The sequence below is a fragment of the Tamandua tetradactyla genome, chromosome 8 (genome assembly GCF_023851605.1).
Source record: "Tamandua tetradactyla isolate mTamTet1 chromosome 8, mTamTet1.pri, whole genome shotgun sequence".
NCBI lineage: Eukaryota > Metazoa > Chordata > Mammalia > Pilosa > Myrmecophagidae > Tamandua > Tamandua tetradactyla.
The window spans coordinates 49,009,436-49,032,193 of record NC_135334.1 but is presented as its reverse complement, the minus strand read 5'-3'; the positions used below and the strand labels follow the sequence as shown (position 1 = coordinate 49,032,193).

Sequence of the window (22,758 nt, the reverse complement as noted above, 5' to 3'; positions counted from 1 at the left end):
TGGGGGCGCCAGCCGCTGCAGCTTGAGCGGACCGCCTGCCCAATTCTGCCAGCTCGCCTGGGAAGGAGGAAGGGAGGGACTCCGGCCGCTTGCCGCCCCGCCCGGGGAAGCCCGCGCCCCTTGGCGATCTCACCAGAGCGGGTTCTCTCAGCCAGTCAGCCATTCCAGGATGGGGTACGCTGTCTTTTTGATCTCTGTCGTGGCTCTAGGAGCTGTTCTGTATCGTTTCTACTCCCCTAGTAGCTGTTCTGGAGGAGGAACTAAGATCCGCGTGTCTTACTAAGCCGCCATCTTCTCCGGAAGTCCCCAAGAATATAAATTTTGGAACCAAGCCTTGGTTCAAAACCTAGATTCACTGACTCTGGACAAGATACTGAGTCTCTCTAAGCCTCAGTTTCCTAACCTGTTAAATGCAGATTATAATGCTACTTACTTTGTAGGATTGATTGAAAGAATGCAGATAAAGTACTTAGTTTGATGGTTAGGTTCTGGTGTCACCTTACCAGATGATTATGCCCAGTTGTTTGGCCATGCAAGCACTGGCCTGACCATTGCTGCAAGGATATTTTGTGCCTGGTTGATAAACTGCAAGGTTGGTGTATTAAATCTATCAGTTAGTTGATTTCATCTGTGGCTGATTACATCTGCAGTCAACCAAGGTGTGTCCCCTCCCCCTCCAACTAGGTGAAGAGTTTTAAGGAAGAACAGAGACTCTTTCACTACTTCTTCAGCCAGCAAGCCTCACTATGGAATTCATCCAGACCCTTCATTGGAGCCACCAGTTTCACAGCCTGCCCTATGGATTTTGGGCTTTTCCAATTCCACGGTTGCGTGAGACACCTTTATAAATCTCATATTTACAGATCTCTCCTGTTGGTTCTGCTTCTCTAGAGAACCCTAACACAGCAAGGGATATATTAAAAACTCAATAAATGTTCATTTCTATTATTACTATTATTAGTAGTAGGAGTAGCATCATATAGCCCTATGACTTCTTGTTTCATTCTTAGAGATCATTTGGAGAAACAATCTCCCCAAACAATCTTGATTCTAACAAAGATGATGTTTGCAAAACTGTTGTCCTTCTATAAAAATCTACTTTGGTAAGAATTTTGGAGGTTTTTTTTCTCAACTTCTAAGAATTCTGGGAATTGACATTCACCAAATCCAGTTCTTCTGAACCTGGGGAACTCTCCATCTGTCAATCAATTGTGATTTCTTCAAACTGCTCAAAAGCCAGTTATGTTCACCTGAAAGAAGATTAAGTTATAAATGGCAAATGAGATTCTATATTTTCAAAGATGTTTCATAGTCACTGGCTTAAAGGAGATACCTTTGGGAGTATGGGATCAGGGCTGCAGGGAGACAAGTAGAAGCTGGTCAAGGGGAAATGACTTGAAAATTGCTGGTTCTAGAAGTACTGACCTGTCCTTTTTGGACACATGTACTGCGGAAGATGCTACAGAGTCCATTGACAATGTAGCTAAGGCAAAGTACAGCTTCCACGGTGCCAATCCCCAAGAGGATGGAGAACAAGACCACGTTCCAGAGGACGATGTTCTCAGGCTCTTGGCAGGTGGCACAGGTGGGCTGATTGAATAAGTAGTTATCCCTGCAGGACAGAGGAGAAAATTAGCCTGGCTTTAAGCCAATAATAGAGAGTAAAAAGGAGGGAACTACTACTTATAAGCATCTAAAAAGTACTAGTCTAATTCAGGAGATTACAAATTTTAGGGAACTTCATCCCTCTAATCTTCATAAAGAAAACAGATGCATTATTTGCCCAATGGTGGGGAGAAGGTTAAACAGGCCATCTTTGCCTTCAAGTAGCATAGGATCTCAGCAAGGCATTGTGGATACAGATATACCCATATCGAGAGAAAACATAAAGACGTGGGAAACCATGCGATTCATGATTTTAACTGCTAGCAGGGTCTCAGAGGCAATAAAGGATTGTTAAGAGCTTGGGCTTTGAAGTCCTGAAGACCCAGGTCCTAATTTTAAGTCCCTCACTAAGGAGTTCTGGATTAGTTTCCTGAATGTTTCCATACTTCAGATTTTTATGTGTAAAGTGAGGCTAAAAATAGCATCAATAGCCTAGAGTGGTTGTAAGGATTAAAGTAGTAGCACAGTGCCTGCCACACTGTAGACCATATATTTTAGTTATATTTATTGTTATCATAGGGATATCTAAGAGGTCTAGACTAGGTGGTGAAGGTTTCAGGGGGAAAGTTGAAGTCACTAGTCTTGAAAGAGTAGCAGCAGAGAGGAGAGCACTGAATTGTAAGAAGAAAATATGTAAGCAAATATCCTGAGGGAGACTTGGAGTCAGAGTGCACTAATTAGACAGAGAGAAAATGGAATAGGTTTGTTTGCAGGTTATATTTCCTAAGGCTGCATATTATTTGTTGTCTCTTCTCTGTTTCTACCCTCATCCATATCTGTACTGTATCCATTGAGTTCCCAATGAGATTATAAATTACTTATATGCAAAGACTTCTTGGCCTCCCTAAGACCTTGAGGTTTTACAAAACTCTTTTTGGCTAATCTGTGGTGAAGAGATTAAAGGGCAGAAGTGGAAGCTGGACACTTGCTGGAGGGCTGGGTTGTAGGAGTCAAGGCACAGGTGATGGGGCAATTTGGACTTGGGTGATGACAGTCTAGGTGAAGAGCAATGGTCAGATTGAAGACCTATTGTCAAGGTAGAATTGGTAGGATTTGGTGGTTGACTGAATGTGGAAAGTGAAGATGAGAGGAGAACTAAAGTTGAAACAGGTTATCGGTGCCATCTAATGAGATGGGGATGATTGAAGAGATTTCTGAGAGGACATCAAGAATTGTGGATATATTAATACTGAAATTCTTGGGAGATGTTCAAGAGGAAATTTCAAGGAGGCAATGATATATTTGGGTCAAGAATTCATAAGAAAGGTTTGGGCTCAAGATAGACATTTTAGATAATTCACATATAGATGATAGTTCTGGAAGCCATAAGGATGGATGAGCTCTGCCAGGGAAAGAAGAGGAAATAAGAAGAGGAGCAGGTCTTTTCTTTCTTAATCAATTACTGCTGGGTTTCCTCCATATTTCTTTAGGAAAATAAATGTGCACCAAGAGACTAAACATTTTAGCATATTTGAGCAACACCAGTTTGCCAGTTGCCTTTCCCCAATTAGATTGTGAGTTCCTTGAAGATATGCACATGGTCTTATCCTTCTTTTGTACCCCTTCTCTTCCCACAGTACTTAGCTCAGAACTAAGAAGGCCCTCAGCATGTACTGAATTGATTGTTTAGTGACTGTGGCTAATGAGGTCAAGGTATTGGACTGAATATTCAGCTGACTTTAAGGTAGACAAGGACTTATGGGCCCATACAGACTCTTCATGTTAGCCAATCATCTCTAAGAAATTGTTGATTTGGGGAGCAAATGGGGAGAGAGGAATAAGATATGAGGTATTTATAAGAGCACTTGGCCTCCATTACTGGACAGGTGACATTCATAGCACACCTTCTTTGAGGTCATCAGATGCAAGACACTGACCCAAGACTGTGAATGCTACTTACACCAGGGTATCATTCCTGAAAGGGTAAGTGTAGTTTCCACTGCCAATGTCACAGAAGGGGCCACTAAGCAAACCCAATGAAGAAATGACCACACAGTATATGGCCCCCATGGTGCCCTGTGCACTCAGAAGCATAGGGAACAGTTTCTGCAATGGAACAGAGCCAGAAATTCAGTGCAGCAATGGTCGGGGAGGCAGCAGGAACTTGGCTTTTCAAAGATGTTTCCTCTGAGCCTCCCTGGTATTTGGAAGACAGTTCAAATCTTGTATTGTAGATGCCAGACTAGATAACTTGTTTCCCAAGTACACAAAAAGTGGCATACTAAATCTGAGAAACCCTTGATTCATTCATCTGCTCCAGTTACAATTCTAAAGAATGAAATAAACCACTGCGAAATTGTGAGCAGGAAATGTGACTTACAGCTGAATGTTTAGTGTTTGCACACTGCCTGGAATCTAGACATTAAGTGTGCTGCCAATCCCTTAGGCTGAACTCATGGTAGACAATAATTGATCATAGCACTCTCTCACCAAGGCTGGACTAGACCAGGCCTTCTTAGAACAGAGCACTGATTGGTTGGTGTTGGTCCTCTAAATGAGGTTTATTTATCATCTTGGTAGTGAGTGTTTAGTACATGTTTGTTGTATAATTTGGTGAGTAAAGGGTAATTGTTTTTCTAATTATCTGAGCCAGTGACCAGCACAGGGCCTTGTACTGTGTACAAACTCCATAAATATTTGCTGATTGAATGAGTGTGATGCTGAGGCAAATGCCAAGGGAAGGCCTGGAACTCTTTGGGCATATTAGTCCATTAATGAACTGGAACAAAGCCATGGTGCTTGTTTGCCTCAAAGCATGAGCTTTATGCCTGACAAGTTCACATTGTGTCTTTCTGACCACATGGAGTGATGGGGAATATAGCCTGGGCTGAATGGGATGCGTCATGAAGCACCTGAGAGACGGTCTCCAGGTGCACGGGTTTTAGTCTTTTGTGGAGGCTCTCATTGTGGGGGCTGGAAGGGTTGGGCAGGTGCCTTTGGAGCGGGGGCTTTCTGGCTATTTGCGTTTTTTTTTTCCTCAGTTCTTAAAGGGAAAAAAGGGAAATGAGATAGTGTATGAACTGGAAATATAAGAACATGATGACAGTTTAATAATTTACTGTGAGCAGGGAAATTGGTGACAGTTTTCTGTATGGAAAAGAGCATGATCCTCAAAGTCTGGAGACCTAGGCCTTATCCTACTCATGCCTCCATTCAGCATATCCTAAGAGCTGACTGTGGAGGACCCTGGGGGTACATTGATGATGAAATGGAGTCCTTGCCCTGAAGAAAAGAGTTTACAGTCTACCTGGGGTTGGGTAAATAATCCTTCTATCTCTGAAGTTAGAGCTCTGTGGCTTTGGACAAGTTACTCAGTCTTTCTGGGCTTTTATTTTCTTATTTGTCAAAATGGGGATAAGTTTGTAAAACATGTGGCAAACATTTCCACATGTTTTTTCTAGCCGTGTGGGATAGGAGAAAGAGTCCTGGCATGATAAAGTCATGGGCCAGGAATAAGAAAAAACATTCATTCAATAAAGGAATGTATAGGGTGCCAGTCTTTTGATTTCATGAAGCCTTATGAGAGAGCATCCGTGGAAGTGTTTTTGAGAGTATAGTCTCTAAGGTCCCTTCTTGCTTGAACACCTCTTCTATGATGTATTGGTCACAGGAGAAATAAGAAAGTCAGGGGGTAGGAAAGTTCTAGACCTTCCTACAGACAGAGAGATACGCACACACAGACACACAGCTCAACCACAACAGTCTGACAAGTTTTCAGCCAGTCCTCAGTCCCCCTCTCCAGGCTCCTATTCTGCAAATTTCATGTAGTAGTCTCCATCCTGCTGGCTAGAGCCCTGCATAATATCCCTGTGCTTAAAGAGTAGAGTATTAAAAATTCTAGACATTTGGTCAATAGTATAGACTACAAAGAAAATACTACAGCCTAGGAAATAAACCCCTTTGGATGGAGGCAGGGGTGTTAAAAAATTCTATTAAGACCTCACACTACTTACCCCACATCTGTGAGCACAGTAGCCTTCTCCATCTCCTCTTAGAAGTATCAGTGCTGGCACTTTGACCTTCAGGTGAAGAAATTGCTCTTGTAATGAAGGGAGCTTTGCATTTTTGGATAAAAGTTTTGATTGTGGTGCTTCTTACTTAAAAACACCTGATGATTTCTCATTGCCTGTAGGATAAAACTCAGATCCAGGACGTGGTACACGACCCCATCATGCCCTAGTCTTACCATGCCATTAGAGCCTTGCCTTTCCTCTTTCACTGTCCCTTCCTGCTGCACCAGGTTGGGAGCTCTCAGGAAGGGCCCCATACTTTCTTGCCTTTGGCCTTTGAAAATGCCCAGATGGCCATTTACCCTTTTCCATCTTACAAACTTCTATTTGTCCTCAAAGGGCCAAAACCAGATATTATCTCCTGTGGTAGGCTGAAAAAGTGGCCCCCAAAGATATATTCATTTCCTGGAACCTGTGTTCCATATTGAAATAGAGTGAATATTACTTAGTATGGCAAGAGCTGTGATTAAGTTAAATCACTTGAGATGAGTTGCTTACCCTGGATTATCTGGGTGAGCCCTAAATGCAGTCACATGTATTCTTGTAAGAGGGAAGCAGAGGGAGTTTTTAGAAGCAGATACTCAGAGGAGAAGGCAGTGAGAATAGAGAAGCAGAAATTGGAGTGATGTGGCCACAAACCAAGAAATATTGGCAACCATCAGAAGCTGGAAGAGGCAAGGAACAGATTGTTCCCTAGAGCCTCTAGAGGGAGTATGGTTTGCTAACACACTGATTTTGGATTTCTAGCTTCCAGGGCTGTGAGAGAATGAATTTATATTGTTTGAAGCCACCAATTCTCTGGTAATTTGTTACAGCAGCCACAGGAAACTAGTACGTTTTGTCTTTGTAACTTTCAGTGACCCCTACCAAGCAAAACAAATCATTCCTTCCTTCATTCTGACCTCTCTGATGACCCTGATCACACTGCCTTCTCCTTCTCCTTTCTGGGCTCTGAATACTCTGGGTTGGCAGCTCTTACCACAGTGCCCAACGCAGAGTCAGACCCAATGATAAGGTGGTGAAGTTTGAGGTGACATTTCCACAGGTTTCTTCTAGCTCTGTGAGAACTGGCATGATAGGATTATGGGTTAGGAATAAGAAATATATAATGGATAAACTTAACTTTATGAAAAAAAAAAAAAGAACACCTTACCCTGTGAGATGGTTGGTAAAGAGTTTTTTTGTTTTTTGTTTTTTAGCATGGGCAGGCACCAGGAATTGAACCTGGGTCTCTGGTATGGCAGGTGAGAATTCTGCCACTGAGCCACCATTGCACTGCCCTAAAGGTGTTTGCTGATGGAAGAATCTTCCCCATTTCTCACCAAGGAAACCAAGACCTACTGTTGGGAATGTGTGATTGGGGTGTGCTTGATGCAAAAGATAACTGTTACCTACTCAGGGTTTTTTTGCCTGTTAACCTGAGGCAGGAGGTACAAACTCTTATGTCTTTAGAGACTAGGCAGATAATTTTAAGTAAGAAAAATGTGTCCTGGTATATCACAATAGGGACTGGTGGGGACTGTGGAAAACTGAAGGGTATATACCCCTCCTAAAGCCATCCAATTCAATGTAAAACAAGAGAGACAGACACTGTGCCAAACAAATTAGGAGCAGCTCTCAGCTGATTTGCACCCTTTATGATGCCTTGGTGAAGTCTGAATTAGTTATATGGGATATTGTAAAAGGAGAACGAAAGTTCTGGGATTTGGTAGCAAGCGTCCATTCTGCTGGGGAAGAGGGCATTGAGTTTGCCATAGTATCAGCTCTCTCTTTAGTGCAGATAGGTGGGTCTGGCCATCACAACTTATTACTAGGGTTAGAGATTGTTTGGCATCGTTTTGCTCCAATTCTCTTATGGCTGCCATTGAAAGAACGTTAATCATGAGCCAGGCTCAGGGCTGGGTGTCCTAAACGTGATTTCATGCAATGCACATTGTCAAAGTAGGTGGTCTGCATTTTTACAGAGATTTAGGAAGGCAATGCTTTGCCTGTAATCCCACAGTGGGCCAGCTGTAGAACATGGTTTCTAACCCAGATTTTAGGCTCCTACTCCCCTGCAGGCCTCAAGTCATTTGCTGCCAGTGATTTCAGTTCTCATGGAGATAGGGAGAAAAGGCATTGCATGTGTTTTTATTCTTCCTGGCAGAAGTATTTCTCCTGGGGACAAATACATGGACACTTTCTTATCAGTCAAGTTTTGCTCAGTTGGTTAGTGTTGGTCAGGGTGCTTGAGAAGTTTCACTTTATGCTCAGACAAAATGCAGTTCCTGATCTGTAATGCTGCCCATTAGATCTTGGCCAGAACTGACCCCACCTTGCACTGCCCCTCTGTATCCAGGACTGAGCTGCCGCTGTTCTCTATGTTGGGGTGTTGGGCATCTTTTAAACTTCAGTGGGCTGCATTCTACCCATCACTGTGCCATAAACTAACTCTAGACTTGGATCTAGCTTAGCGTCTCTTAGGCTTCTATTTTAAATCTTTAAAATAAGGACTTTAAAATACATAACATGCAAGATTCTTCCCATCTCAGGCATTTTGGTTCAGGAAATCTTAAACAGGGTAAGATTTTGTCTTTAGCTTCAATCAATTGGCCTTTTAATGATCTAGGGAATGAGAACATGAGAGAGAAGAGAGTGTTAAAGCCTGACAGTTCCCTTTTCTTTTCTCCTTATCTTCTGTCTTATTTTATTTCCTCAGAACAATGATATAAATCAGGTAATATAGCTGAATTCTTAACCAGAGAAGAAATTTCTTCAAAGACCAGACAGAACTGGGGCTGGTACTTCCTATATAGATTGTAGGCAAATTGCTGAATGACTATACACACTAGACTGTTTTATTACATGAATAAAGCATATTAAATTTTTCTAGAAAAGCTTGGCTAGAATAATGAGTGTGTATTATTCTCATTTACTCACTAAACTATATTTCTTTAAATGAAATATTCCACAAAACTATCAAATTCTCAAAGCCATCTCTAGGTAACTTAGTGTAGGGCTGGAGAGCTAATGAGAATCTTCTGGATAGGAAGAGGTGGATCAAGACCTTTGATTTCCTGAGGTGGATGGCCATGGATAGTTTTGGGCCTCAGGTCCCCAAACGCTTGTATCTTGGAAGATGGTGTGACACTCTCCCTTTTTTGAGTTGCATTTCCTAGTTCTGATGGGTCTTCTGGTATCATAAATTACTGATTCTCCTATTCCTATGTTGAATCCTTTGGGAGATCCAAGTCTCTCTTGAGTCAGATAGGGAGGACCCAGTCAGAGACTTTGTGTGATGATGGTGTAAGTTTGGGGTTGACAAATGTGGGCTGTTGGAACCACCTTGGAGGAGGTGGGTCTTAAGAGCCTCTCCACACACAATCTAAGGGGCACAGCTTGATACTTACCACAAACCAGGCTCTAAGGTAGGGTGTGTAGAATGCAGCAGTGGTTTCAGAACAGGATTTTCATAACTTCAAGCCACTTGGTCATGTTGTGTCCTCCTTTAAAAGTCTCTCTGACCTCATTTCCTACTCTGTCTCCTGAATCTTTTTTTTTTTTTAATTTTTATTCAATGTTTCCAAATGTAAAAAAAAGTCAAAGATTCTTACACCAATTATCTCAAATGAGACCATGCAAAGTAATTCAAAGTATGTACAACAATCATTTGCCCTACCTCAGTGTTGCTGTTTTATATAGTGGTATAATCAACAGAAAACTGAATGGCATGTGCTTGGTGGAAAATATCACCTATTTATAAGACATGAAGGAGAGTTTCTACATCTCATGTCTGCAATTCTTAATTTACGATAACTGTTCTTTTCTGTTTTTTTATTTTTTATTTCTCTCCCAAATCTTTTTCACCCAGATCTAGACAAACTGTTTTTCTTGATGTTCCTGGAACCATCAAGCCTGTTCACTACTTAGGGCCTTAGCATGTGCCATTCCCTCTGCTTGGGATGCTCCCAAACATCACCATGGCTTATTCTTTACTTCATTCAAGTGGGTGCCGAAACACTGCATCCTTAGAGAGTATTTGACCGTCTATCTATTCCTTTATTCTATTTTTTTCACAGCACTCACCACTTGATATTACATTATATAGATATTTGTTTATAATTGTCTCTTTTCCCTCTAGAATGTAAGCAAGAGCAGTAATTTTGTCTGTTTTATTCACTGCTGTGTCCTTAATGCCTGGAACAATGCTGACACATAGCATATGCTCAATAAATATTTGTGGGCTAAACTACTCAAAGGTAAGAATCCACCTCATCAGCATGGCATACAAAGTCATGTGTAATTTTGCCCCAGTCTGCATCCCACCACTTCTTTATTTCAACATTTCATGCTCCAGCCACTTCAACTCCAGAATGGTTTTGCTGAGTACACCTTGCTCTGTGATGCTTCAGACTTTAGCAGAAGCTGTTTCCTCTGCCCTGACTGTCCTCCTTTCTTCCTTCTCTGCCTGGAAAACTCCTAGTAATTCTGCATAGTCCATTTCAAGTACCTTCTTTTCTGGGACACCTCTCTTGGTTCCTAAGGTAGAGTTAATTGTTTCTTCTCTTCAATCTCTCAGCCTCCACTACAATAGAGACTCACCCCATTGGGCTGGGATTATTTTTTTTGTCTATCTCTCCTGGTTTGAAGGAACATAAGAGCCATCTCAGCTGGGTCTGCCCACCCCTCACCTCCAATCAGGCTCCTGAGTGCTTATAAACCATACCACCAGCTAGTCTTAGGTTGTCCCTCCTAATGGTCTTACTGAGTATGCAAAAATATTGATGAAAAATAACAATTATTTATGTAAATGGATTAGGGTTCTGTCTCTCAGTCCCTAGGGTACCCAGTCCAGTTTATGTTGTGCTTGTCCCAGATTCACAGTTTTAACAAGAGAAGCTTGTGGATTCAGGAAAATAGGGAGTATTTATTCTTGGCCATGGCTGACCTGAGACAACAACTTTGCTGCTAGCACCAGACAGCCTTCTGGAAATAACAGGGGGATGCTGCAGGGAATGTCTCAGTCGAGGAGATGACATGCTGCTGGACGTGTCTCCACATACCACAGCCATGACTGCCTGAGGGACTCACCCTCCGAGTGGACATTCTGCCTGGCTGGAGCATTAGGGAGGTGGTGACTCATATGGCTTTGGTTTTTGCCTCATCTGAAAAGCAATACTATTTGGAGCAGCCCTCCACTATTTTCCCCAGAATGTGGGTTTGGAACAGGGCATCTGCTTGCATGAGCTTCCTATGTAGCATCTCTCACAGTGCCATATCTGTTATATGTTCACCCATGTCAGGTGACGGAGGGTGAGAAGTAACAGGCTTTGGATTCAGATGGGTGTTCAAGTACCAGTTCTGCCCTGTATCAGCTGTGTGGTCTTGGCCAAATTATTTAATCTGTCTGGGCCTCATTTCTTTACCCATAAAATGGAGATACAGATATAACGATATGTATCTCACAAAGTTGTTATGGGAAGCAAATTAAATAGTAGGTGTGAAAGCATTTAATATACCCTAAGCCTTTGTGCACATGCTTGTAACAATTATTATTCAAGGTCAGGACTTGTGGATTCTAATTTTATCCCCCACAGAGCCTTAAAAAGTGCTCTGCATGGAGCTGATGCTAAATAAATGGCTGAGCTTGTTGTCTTCAGTCTGTCCCTTGCAGCTTTTAAAATTTTGCTCTAGCCTCCTGTACATCAAGGAAGGCAATCCTAACCTGCTTCCCTTTGTTCCTTCATTCAGAGTGGAGGCTTTAGGGAAGTTAGTACTGCACTCTGTCTCCCGGTCCTCACCTCCACACATTCCCCAACCTTCCGCAGTCTGAAATCTACCTGGCTACTCCCCCAGGACTGCTGTAGCCAAGATCCACTAGGTATCTTGCTGAACACCGGATGCTTTTCAAGTCCCAGTTTATTATGTTCCCCCTGCTACAGTTGACGTTGCAATTCCTCACTCTTTCTGAAACTTCATCCTTCCTCAGTTTCTATAATTTTTTCTCTTTTTTTGCTTTTCTTTTGACTTTTGGCTATTCTTAGTGTTCTTTATAGGCTTCTCTTCCTCTGCATATCTCTCACTTTTTGGCATTACCTAGGGTTTGGACCTGGCTCCTTCCTTCTTATTCTACTCACTAGCCCCAGACAAAACCACTCCCATCAGGGTTCCTGCTTCACATCACTGCTTTGGTTCTCTGGCTTGTCTTTCTCCTGGTCTCCAATTCCAGTCCAATCATCCTCTGACCCCTCAATGTGGATACAAAATAGAACTTACCATTTGCTCTGCCTGCAAGCTCCACCCCTGAGAGTTCTGCTTCAGAGAATGCTACCACCATCTTTCCATGTGCCCAGACCAATCTAGACCACCCCCCACCCTCCACACCCCATCAGTCTTCAGATCCTGCCAGCCCTACCTTCTAACATGGCTCAAATCCATGCTTCTCTCTCCAACCCAGGCCATTGTCTTCACTTGCCTTAGTACAGGGGATGTGTAAAGACATGGAGTGGGCACTAAAGAAAGAAGGGAAAGAAAATAAGAAGGAAGAAAGAACTTAAGGAAAGAAGAGAAAGAGGGAGCTGGGTTGGCTTATTGGTTTTTACTTTATCCAACTTCCTGACCTGGTTCCTTCCCATTTATTTTTTCAACCATTTCGCTGTGAACATATAGATGTAACCATCTGTCTAGTGAGCCTGGAGAGGTTTTGCCGGAAAGTTGAGCTGAGTGTTAGATGAACTGGCTATATTAAGCTATGCCTATGCAAACAGTGTGTCTGGCCCATGACTGAGCCTAGTTACACTTTGCTTTCTTCAGGACTATGGAATATTTTCCCTCTTGGTCACTCTCTTTCAGAAAACATTCTGGGATTCTGCTATTTAGAAACCCAGATTTTCCCAAGCAGCTTTCAGTAGTCATGGCAATTGCTCATTTATATATAAAAGAAGTTGGATGGTGTGATGGTTAATTTAGTGTGTTGACTTAGCTAGATTAGTGTGCCTTATTGTTTGGTCAAGTGCTGGCCTGCTTGTTACTGTAACAGTATTTCATAGATGGAACTTACATCTATAATCAGTTGATTGCATCTACAATTGACAAAGGAGATTGCTCTCAACAATGTAGGTAGTCTCCTTATCCAATCAGTGGAAGATTTCAGGACTTCCTGGAATATGGCAGAATAGAATAGGTTGAGTTCACTCCTCCTCCAAGGAACAGCTAGAGAAGGGACAGGAAGACAACTGGGATGGCGATTCCAGGGTATAAGTGACCTGGGAGGGTCTTCTGCACCACATAGGGAAGCCCTGGTTACAAAAGCTGGGCTTTTTAAACCCTTTTTAAAAAGAACTGGAGACCATCCAGCTAGTGCAAACAGCCTAATGTGCCCCTTTCAAAACAGAGGCCTGGAGCCCTCAGGCGTGCACTGACAGGGTGATAGGAACAAGCCAAGCCGTGTTCCTTGAAAGCGCTACCCTCACCCTGTTACCTGCCCGTGATACACGTTATACCCACACACCTGAACCCTGTCACCTGCACCCACCCCTCCCATGCTCCAAGTGCCCTAGCACATCCCTGTCCCACACCCTTGTCCCACGCTCATGCCAACCCCAGCCCAACGAACCTCACCAGCACAAGCATGCAGCCTTACCCCTCCTCTCCTGAGATCCGTGCATCTGCGCTCAGCCCCTGACTGCCACTTCCCTCTCTCTGCCCCCTGCAGGCAGTTGCCTGCACAACTGCAGGCACTCACCTTCATGCCTGCGCTACACCCACCCCCAGCCCACATAGTCGCACAACCATGCCCCTCCCAGCTTTGCACACGTATACATCCATGTCCGACTTCCCCAGATTTGTGCATATGTATACCCCCATCATGCCCCCCAACTCTGGGTAAGCCCTGACTTGCGTATATAGGGCACATCTGCCCCCAGCCCATGCAGGTGCAACCCAGCCTGCTGGTCCTGAACTCTGTGTATGTATATACCAGGGCCCCGTCCCCCACGCCCATGCACATGCAGTTACATTCTCCCCACCAGGCACCCACATATCTATCCATGCACCAACCTCTTGACCATTCCACTTCAACCCTTTGCCCTGCACCCTTGCCCTGCCCCCCAGCACAAGTGTCCTTCTCTCACACCTGGCAGGTGCTCACGTGTGTGTCTGTGCTATATATAACCCCTGCCCTGCACATGTTTGCACCCCTGTCCCAACCCCGCCCCCCTCCTGTGCACCCACTCTAGGGCCCCTGCCCACCTGATATTACCTGCCCCTGACCCAAGTCCCATGACCTGTGTGCCCTGCCCCTACATACACATGCATCCTCATTCTGGGGCCCTGGGACCCCTCCCCCTGCACAAGGACACATTTGCACCGTACCCTCCCTGTGCCTTGACCTCTGTGCCCCATATGCCACACCTGATACCCACAACCCCCATGCTCCATGTGCCCATCCACACTCTGCCTGCACACCAACTCTGGTGTATCTGCACAGTCCTCCTTCCCCCATCCACCTCCCACCATGCCCTACCTCTGTGTTCCCCACTCCTCACCTTGCTCCTGTGCTCCAGGGCCTGCTTCAGCTGTATCCCACCCCCATAGTGCCAGCACCACACCTCTACAACCCTGCACCGTGCACTCCATGCTTATAGGCACCAGCATAGCATCCCTAACCCATACTTATACCTGCGCTGTTGTGACCAGCCCCAAGCCCCACATCCTACTCTACATTCCTCATGCAAATTCAAGCTTTAGACTACTGAAGGGAATCAACTTCCATAGTAACCCTATCAAGATATGTACATGCCTTGAAGGCAACAGAAGATCACTAAGCACATCAAGATGCAAACAGATATAGCCCAACCTAATGACCAAATTAAAACATCAGAGGAGATACTGACTTTGGAACAACTAATCAAAGATGTTCATATAGCTCTACTAAATAAAATCAATGGGATGGCTAATGACATAAAGGAAATAAACTAGAAGAGCATAAAGAGGAATTTGAAAGAATAAATGAAAAAATTGATTTCACAGGGATTAAAGATGCTATAGACCAAATACAAAATATGCTAGAGACACACAGCAGATTTTTGAGAGACAGAAAAAGAATAAGCAAACTAGAGGACAGGACAACTGATTTTAAGCACCCAAAGGAGCAAATGTCAAAGAAAGATGGATGCTAAAAAAAAGATGCTCCCTTTGTCTGGGGTGTGGACAGATGAGTAAAAAATATGGATAAAATATAAACAATAGAGGGAATAAAAGTCAAAATAAATTGGGAGGTGGAAATACTAGTGGTCAATGAGAAGGAGGGGTAAGGGGATGGTATGTATGAGTTTTTTCTTTTATCTTTTTATTTCTTTTGCTGGAGTGATGCAAATGTTCTAAAAAATGACCGTGGTGATGAATACACAACTATAATGATATTGTGAGCCAATACACCATGTATGGAATATGTGTATGTTAAGAATGTTTGTGTTTATATATTGTTTTATCAATAAAAATATTTTAAGAACAAGGTGGAAAATTTGAATTGGATCTCAGGGAAATGATGGACGAAATAAACTGTATTCTCACAACTGTAAGAATCATTGGTGTTCCAGAAGAAGAAGAGAAGTAGTAAGGGGCTTGGAAGATTAGTTGAGGATATGATGAGGGAAAACTTCCCAAACCTTATAAAGGACATAAGTATGCAAATCAAAGAAGCCCAATGAATTCCAAATAGAATAAATCCAAATTGGCCTTCCCCGAGACACATGCTAATCAGTCTTTCAAATCTTGAAGAGAAGCAGAAAATCTCTAAAGCAGCAAGAGTAAAACAGTGTACTATATACAAGGAAAACCACATAAGACTGAGTTTGGACTACTCAACTGGCATTATGGAGGCGATGAGAAAGTGGTATGATATATTTAAGATCCTGAAAGAGAAAGACTTCCAGCCAAAAATTTTGTACCCAGCCAAATTGTCCTTCAAAACTGAGGGAGAGATTAAAAGTTTCACAGATGAACAAATGTTGAGAGAATTTCTCAACAAGAGACCAGCCCTACAAGAAATACTAAAGGGAATTCTGCCAGTTGAAAAAAGACAGGAGAGGCAGGTCTGGAAGAGGACACAAAATTGAAGAGTACCAGTAAGGGTAACTTAACAGAAAAAACAGATAGAGGGAAAAGAATATAAAGATCTGACAAATAAAATCCAAAGGATAAGATGGTGGATTCAAGAAATGCCTTTACAGTAATAAACTTTGAATGTTAACAGACTAAACTTATTAATTAAAAGATACGTATTGACAGAATGGATTAAGAAATGTAATCCAGCTATATGCTTCTTACAAGAGACTCATTTTAGACACAAGAATACAAATAGATTGAAAATGAAAGAATGATAAAAGATGTTCTGTGCAAGCTGTAATTAATATCAGACAAAATAGGCTTTAAATGTAAAGTTTTCATAAGAGACAAAGAACACTATATATTAGTAAAAGGGACAATTCACAAAGAATAAATAACAATCATAAGTGTTTATGATCTCTATTAAGGAGCTCCAAAGTACATGAGATAAACATCGGCAAAACTGAAGGGAGCAATAGACATTTCAACAATAATAGTAGGATACTTTAATACACCACTCCCCTCTATAGATAGAACAACCAGACAGAAGATCAGCAAGGAAATAGAGAACTTAATCTGATAAATGAATTAAACCTAACAGACATGTATAGATCATTACACCCCAAACACCAGGATATATATTCTTCTCTAGTGCGCATGGAACATTCTCCAGTATAGACCATATGCTGGGGCACAAAACAGGTCTTTATAAATTTAAAACTTTGAAATTATTCAAAGCACTTTCTCTGATCACAATGGAATGAAGTTGGAAATCAATAACCACCAAGAACTTTCACAAATATATGGAGATAAAAATAACACATTCTTAATTACTGATTATGTATGTTGTTTTATTTTGTTTCTTATTTTTTTAATTTTTAAAATTTTAAAATTAATAAATAAATTAAAAAAAAAAACACATTCTTAAACAACCAGTGGGTCAAAGAAGAAATTGCTAGAAAAATCGGTAGCTATCTGGAGGCAGATGAAAATGAGAATAAAACATATCAAAACTTATGGGATATTGCAAGGGCTGTTCTGAGAAACAAATTTATTGCCCTAAATGCCTATATTAAAAAACAAGAAAAAGCAAAAATCGAGGACTTAACTGCTCACCTGGAGGAACTTGAGAAAGTATAGCAAACTAACACAAAGCAATTAGAAGAGAAATAACAAAGATTAAAGCAGAGATAAATGAATGGGAGAACAAAAGAATCAAAAAAACCAATCAGTTGGAGGTCTTCAAAGCCAGAAATGAGGGTGATCAGGAGAATAATTTCTGCCTCAATTTTAGCGTTGGCTCTTACTGCAATTTCTAGCCAGCCAGTTTTTCCTGGGGAATTCTACTTAGGATTTCAATGTCGCCTTTATTGGTGGTTCTAGCTTGCAACCCGCCCTACAGAGTTCAGACCTGCCAGTCCCTGTGGTTGCGTGAGCCAATTCCTTATAATAAATTTCTTTACACTCATACACAAACACACACACATATCCCATTGCTTTTGTTTCTCTGGAGAACCCTGACTAATAAAGGCAGTGATGGGAAAAATATAGTTTGCAGAGGAAAAAAGCAAGATTTAGAGAGGTTTATAATTTGCTTGGTGGTAAAATTAGAAAATGTAATCCTGTCCTTTAGTAAAAAGCAGGGCAGGTTTGAGGCAGGAGGCAGGTGTGTGGCTGGATCAGCAAAGGAGGTGGTGGAGCTGGGAATCTGACCCAGCAAAGAGGAGAGAATGTGTTTTTACTGGTGTTTGGTACTTTATATTTATTTTCCCATTCAATTTTCACCAACATCTTGACAGACGATGTGATTTTCCTTTCCCCTGAAGCTCAGAGAGGTTACACAGTTGGTCATGGCAGACTCATGGGTTGAGTAGCATGTGTTAGACTTCTAAGGTCTCTAGTGCTTTTTAGGAAGGAGTCTGAGCTGAGACACAGACAACCTCTTTTGAGGCATTGCTGATTTAGAAATTCTCTTACACAGGAAGCCCTATCCTCTGCCATGTGCTGGAGATACAGGTGGTCACTAGATATAACTTGAGACATCGTGTGTCTACTACTGTATGGGGAATAAAAAATGGTAAAAGAGATGACTACCTTCTTTTACTTAAGGTGGCTTATGCCCCATCCATTCTTCTATCAATTTGCTAAGCACTTAGTGCTTGGTACTGGGAGCTCACATAAGCTGTCTTTTCAGGAGGAAACAATGGACAGTGGGGAGAGGAGGAGCCAAAGGAAAACACTCATTGTGTTTCAGGGAGCAATAAACTATAGCCCAAAGGCCAAATCCAGTGCGGTGCCCAGATTTTATAAATAAAGTTTTATTGGAACTCAGCTATACCCATTTGTTTACATATAGTTACATATGGTTGCTATGATTACTTTTGCCCTACAGTGGCAAGGTTGGGTAGTTAGGACATGAGGACTGTATCTTCTGCAAAGTCTGGAATTTTACTGTCTGGCTCTTTACAGGAAAAAAGTTGTCAACTTCTGGTCCACCTAAAATTTTGCCTAGCAAAGTCTATGTGGTGGGAACCACATAATTTATTTTTCAGAATGGCTGTCCGTGAAACTAACACATATTCTGTTACTGTGTTCTTTATAAAGTCTGTCTTTCACGCAATTAGCAAACATGTATTAAGCTCTAGTTTAAGACAGGCATTTTGCTAGTAGGCACTTAAAGAGCAAAAGTGAATGAGATCTGGGTCTCATTGAAGATCTTACAGCCTTGCAGTACACTGTGTCAGTGCTATGTGGGTAATGGTTATGTATAACATGTTATGGGGAATAGAGGACAGCTGGCCATGCTCTTGGGGCCAGGAAAAGTGGTCCCAAGATGGGATTGCTCTATGACTTGGAAGAGGTGAGGACCTAAATCTCATTCTTACCAAGAATCCTGCTCCAAGAAAGCCGTGGAAAAACCAGACCAAGTCTGTGATCTTGTCAGGCTCCAGCATCTGCCCATTGGGAAAATAGAGCAGGAGGTTGGCAATGATGGCTGTGGTGGCCAGGGCCAGCAGCAGCATGCTTGTGCACCTGGAGCCCTTCTCAGAGCACATGGCACCCCTCCCTGGAAGGAGAGAGAAACAGCTGACACCAGGAAAGCATTGCAGAATAAGGAGAAAGTGCAGGAGTCTCAGAGCCCAAAGAGCAATGAACCAAGCCCACTTTTGCCATGGTAGGTGTGTGAACTGGGGAGTCACTTAACCCCCTTGAGCCTCAGTTTCCTCTGTAAAGCAGAGAAAATATTGACCTTAAGGTGGTGGTATATGGATTAAATATAGTGCAGTAAGTACAATAATAGAAGAGAACAGGCAGAACATAGTATACACAACAACATAATAGAGTATAATATAATACAAAAAGTGCAAAAGCTTCTGGCTCATAGTAGATGTTAAAGAAATGTTCTTTAAAGGATTGGGGGCACTGAGGTGATGTTTAGAAAACTGCTGTCTTCCTGTTCTGAGTTCTTCCATTCAGCCCTGTAGTGGGTCACATAGGTTCAAACCTTGGCTCCATGATTTAGCAGCTGTGTGACCTCTGGCAAGTTATTTAATCTTTCGCCTCAATCTCCTTATTTGTGTAATGGGGCTGACAACTGTACTCATCTTGTGGGATAGTTAGGGAACGAAAAGATAATGTATTCAAAATGTTCTCCTAGAAGGCTCTAATGAGTATTAGCTGGAAAAATAAAGAACCCAGGGGATCTGAATTACCTTGGCTTCTCATATGATTTATGTGGAAAATTTCCTTTCTTACTTTGTCTGTTGAGTTTGTTGAGTCTGAAGATTTTGGAGGACACACTTGGAAAGAGGGAAAGGTTTGCACTCACTACCCAGACTGGTGTAAATTCAGTATTTCACTTGCTGAATGAAGGCTGTTGGAGAAGTATGGGGACACTGGTACTGCCCCAAAGGCCCAGGGCCTCTGGACCATGCCTCTGAGAACTGGGAGGGTATTTCATGTTAGGTAGCACTGGTGCTAACATCCCTTTGTGCCCATTCTTGACTCAGATTCATGCTGAGATTAACTGGCTCATGAATAGTAGCTCATTCACTACCCTGATTCTGAGACACTGAGACCTTATGCCACAGCTGGCCCTTCCCACAGGGAAGCCTAATGTAATTTGGGAACCAGGGACCTCTCTTTTGGGACAAAACCAAGAAATGTCCATCCAGCCTTGGCTTGCTGCCCACAGAAGATTCAAGGTTATTTATGAACAATGGTTTCAGTAGGATGGTAACACTTGGGGTCTTATTTCTACCTGATATTCAAATTCAGGGCCAAAGAAAACTGATACCTGAATGGGATGCTGTCTCTGGCTTTTTTGTTTGGATAAAGGAGATTAAAATTGCTGATATCACCCTCTATTATTATCACCAACAGTAGAGAAAGAAAAGTTAACACTTAATGGGTAATGACACTTTATATGTAATACATACAACCACAGCTACTTGCTTTAGGCACATTGTAGGTATTGTTTCATTTAGCCCTCAGAACTATTCCATGAGGTAATATCTCCACCTTACTGATGAGGGAACATACTTAGAGAAGTGAAGTAAGATTCCAGAATCTCCCAGTTGGTGAGTGATAGAGCTGATATTCAAATGCAAGTGTGCTGATTTCCACCTCCTGCTATTCCTAACTTAACTAGTGTAGGTCATTGGGAACTGGAAGCAGTGAGAATCCAAGGTTGTTGAGCCTTCTTACAGCCTATAAAAGGGAATCTTACCACATTCTCAGTTCTGTGCTTGAAGGGCAGCTGCAAAGCAACAACCTCCTGTAGTTCCATGACCCCAGAATGTCATGGATTTTGCTGCAGTGAATACAGTTGTACTCATTTTCAAGGAAAATTGCAGATCTTAAGAGAAAAGGGAAGGTGAATAGGGACTGAGGCCACCTTTGGGAAGGGGAACAAGGCAGCAACCAAGGTTGGCACTTATGGGAAGCCAGCTGCTCTCTTGGGTTGTGTGTTAGTTCGTCAGCTGATGGAATGCGAATACAAGAACTGGAATGGCTTTTAAAAAGGGGAATTTAATAAATTACAAGTTTATAGTTCTAAGCCTATGAATTTATCCAAACTAGAGTACCAACAAGAGGCTACCTTCACTCAAGAAAGACCAATATGTCAGGTCCACCTCTGTCAGCTGGGTAGTCCTGTGGCTGGCATGTGCTTGTCCCTTGCTCCTGGGCTCCATTGCTTTCACCCTCTGTTCCTGTGGGAATTCCTCACATTGCTTCTCCAGGGTTGGCTTTCATCTCTTGGCTTCCTTGGGCTCTCTCCAGGTTCTGGCTTGCTTAACATCTTATAGTAATGTCTCTGGGCTCCAAGCATCTCCAAACATCCATGTCTCTGTTCTCTAAAGCAACTGTTCGCCAAGCATCCACATCTGCTCTCTGTCAGCCCTGAGGCTTCTGTTATTTCTGTAGGCACTGTCATTTCTGTCTCTCTCTCTGAAATGTTTCCTCTTTAAAGGATTCCAGTGAACTAATCAAGACCCGCCTGGAATGAATGGAGTTAGTACTTCATCTAATCAAAAGGTCACACCCACAATTGGGCACGCCACATCTCCATGGAGATAATCTAATCAAAAGTTTCTATCTGCAATGCTGAATCAGGATTAAAAGAAATGGCTGCTCCTGCAGGATTGGATTAGGATTAAGGCATAGCTTTTCAGGGGCACATAATACTTTCAGACCAGCACAGGTTGTGATAGAGAATATTAGAGCTGCTAGGGATCTTGCAAATCCTGTCTCTTCATTTCATAGAAAATTTTGCCCTGGAGAGTTGAAAGATTATACAGCTAGATAGTTGCAAATAATAGCAGTCATGTTCACAGGCATTATCTCATTTGATTCCTCAATAGTCAGTGCAGAAACATCATTTTTTTTTTATAGCTCAGATGCAGCTTCATTCAGTGTTTTAACATAATTACATTACAATTAGGTATTATTGTGCTGTCCATTTTTGAGTTTTTGTATCTAGTCCTGTTGCACAGTCTGTATCCCTTCAGCTCCAATTACTCATTATCTTACCCTGTTTCTAACTCCTGCTGGTCTCTGTTACCAATGACATATTCCAAGTTTATTCTCGAATGTCGGTTCACATCAGTGGGACCATACAGTATTTGTCCTTTAGTTTTTGGCTGGTGCAACCACTGTGGAAGGCAGTTTGGCGGTTCCTCAAAAAACTGAATATAGAATTGCCATACGACCCAGCACTACCATTGCTAGGTATCTACTCAAAAGACTTAAGGGCAAAGACACAAACGGACATTTGCACACCAATGTTTATAGCAGCATTATTTACAATTGCAAAGAGATGGAAACAGCCAAAATGTCCATCAACAGATGAGTGGCTAAACAAACTGTGGTATATACATACGATGGAATATTATGCAGCTTTAAGACAGAATAAACTTATGAAGCATGTAATGACATGGATGGACCTAGAGAGCATCATCATTTTACCTATTTTATAGATTTGTGCCTGAAGACTCTGAGATTCAGAGGCTAAGGAACATAGTTGAGGTCACATCGCTTATAAGGCGACTGGTCTTTGGAGTCTGTTCAATTCCTACACCATTTGTCCTCAACATACTCAACAGGTGACAATAACAAGCCCCCTGATCACAGACCTCATTTCAAACAATCTGCTGTATGCTCCCCACATATTCATATTCATCCTTGTCAGACAATTACACCCCAAATTTAGGTTTGGACAACATGGTTGTTGCATGGAGGCTTTTATGCCAGCTATGTAGTACCAGTCCTTAGGCACTTATTTTCAATACCAATACTGCCCATCCTTAAACAGAAATACACAAATATACCCATTTATCCAGTACCTGGTCAGTGTGGACTCAGGTCAGAGATGCACAGGGCAACCTGTTCTGGGCAGTGTGCCCTAGCCAGGCCAGTTCAACAGCAGAAAAGGGCCCCTACAGGCTGTGTTGAAGTTCTGGAGAATCTTCCAACTTAGCCCTCTGGAGTTTCTGGG

At 42.3% G+C, this 22,758-nt stretch overlaps 1 protein-coding gene across 1 annotated transcript; it reads right to left on the bottom strand.

Annotated features, from left to right (window-relative positions):
- Positions 1 to 1,229: 1,229 nt before the first annotated feature.
- Positions 1,230 to 18,817, bottom strand: LOC143645087 (transmembrane 4 L6 family member 1-like). The gene is made up of 4 exons (XM_077114709.1): positions 18,647 to 18,817; positions 3,566 to 3,711; positions 1,426 to 1,612; positions 1,230 to 1,250 (listed from the first exon to the last, which is right to left on the bottom strand). Exons 1-4 carry the CDS (start codon positions 18,815 to 18,817, stop codon positions 1,230 to 1,232), a joined length of 525 nt encoding a protein of 174 aa, XP_076970824.1.
- Positions 18,818 to 22,758: the final 3,941 nt, after the last annotated feature.

Bases quoted from the DNA above. Each gene is read 5' to 3' on its own strand.
- LOC143645087 (XM_077114709.1), bottom strand. From the start codon at position 18,817: ATGTGCTCTGAGAAGGGCTCCAGGTGCACAAGCATGCTGCTGCTGGCC. The intron at 3,712-18,646 runs GTAAGAATGAGA...GTTCCATTGCAG, and splicing joins TTCTTGGAGCAGGATTCTTG to AAACTGTTCCCTATGCTTCT. The intron at 1,251-1,425 runs GTCAGTACTTCT...ATCTTCTTTCAG, and splicing joins CATGTGTCCAAAAAGGACAG to GTGAACATAACTGGCTTTTG.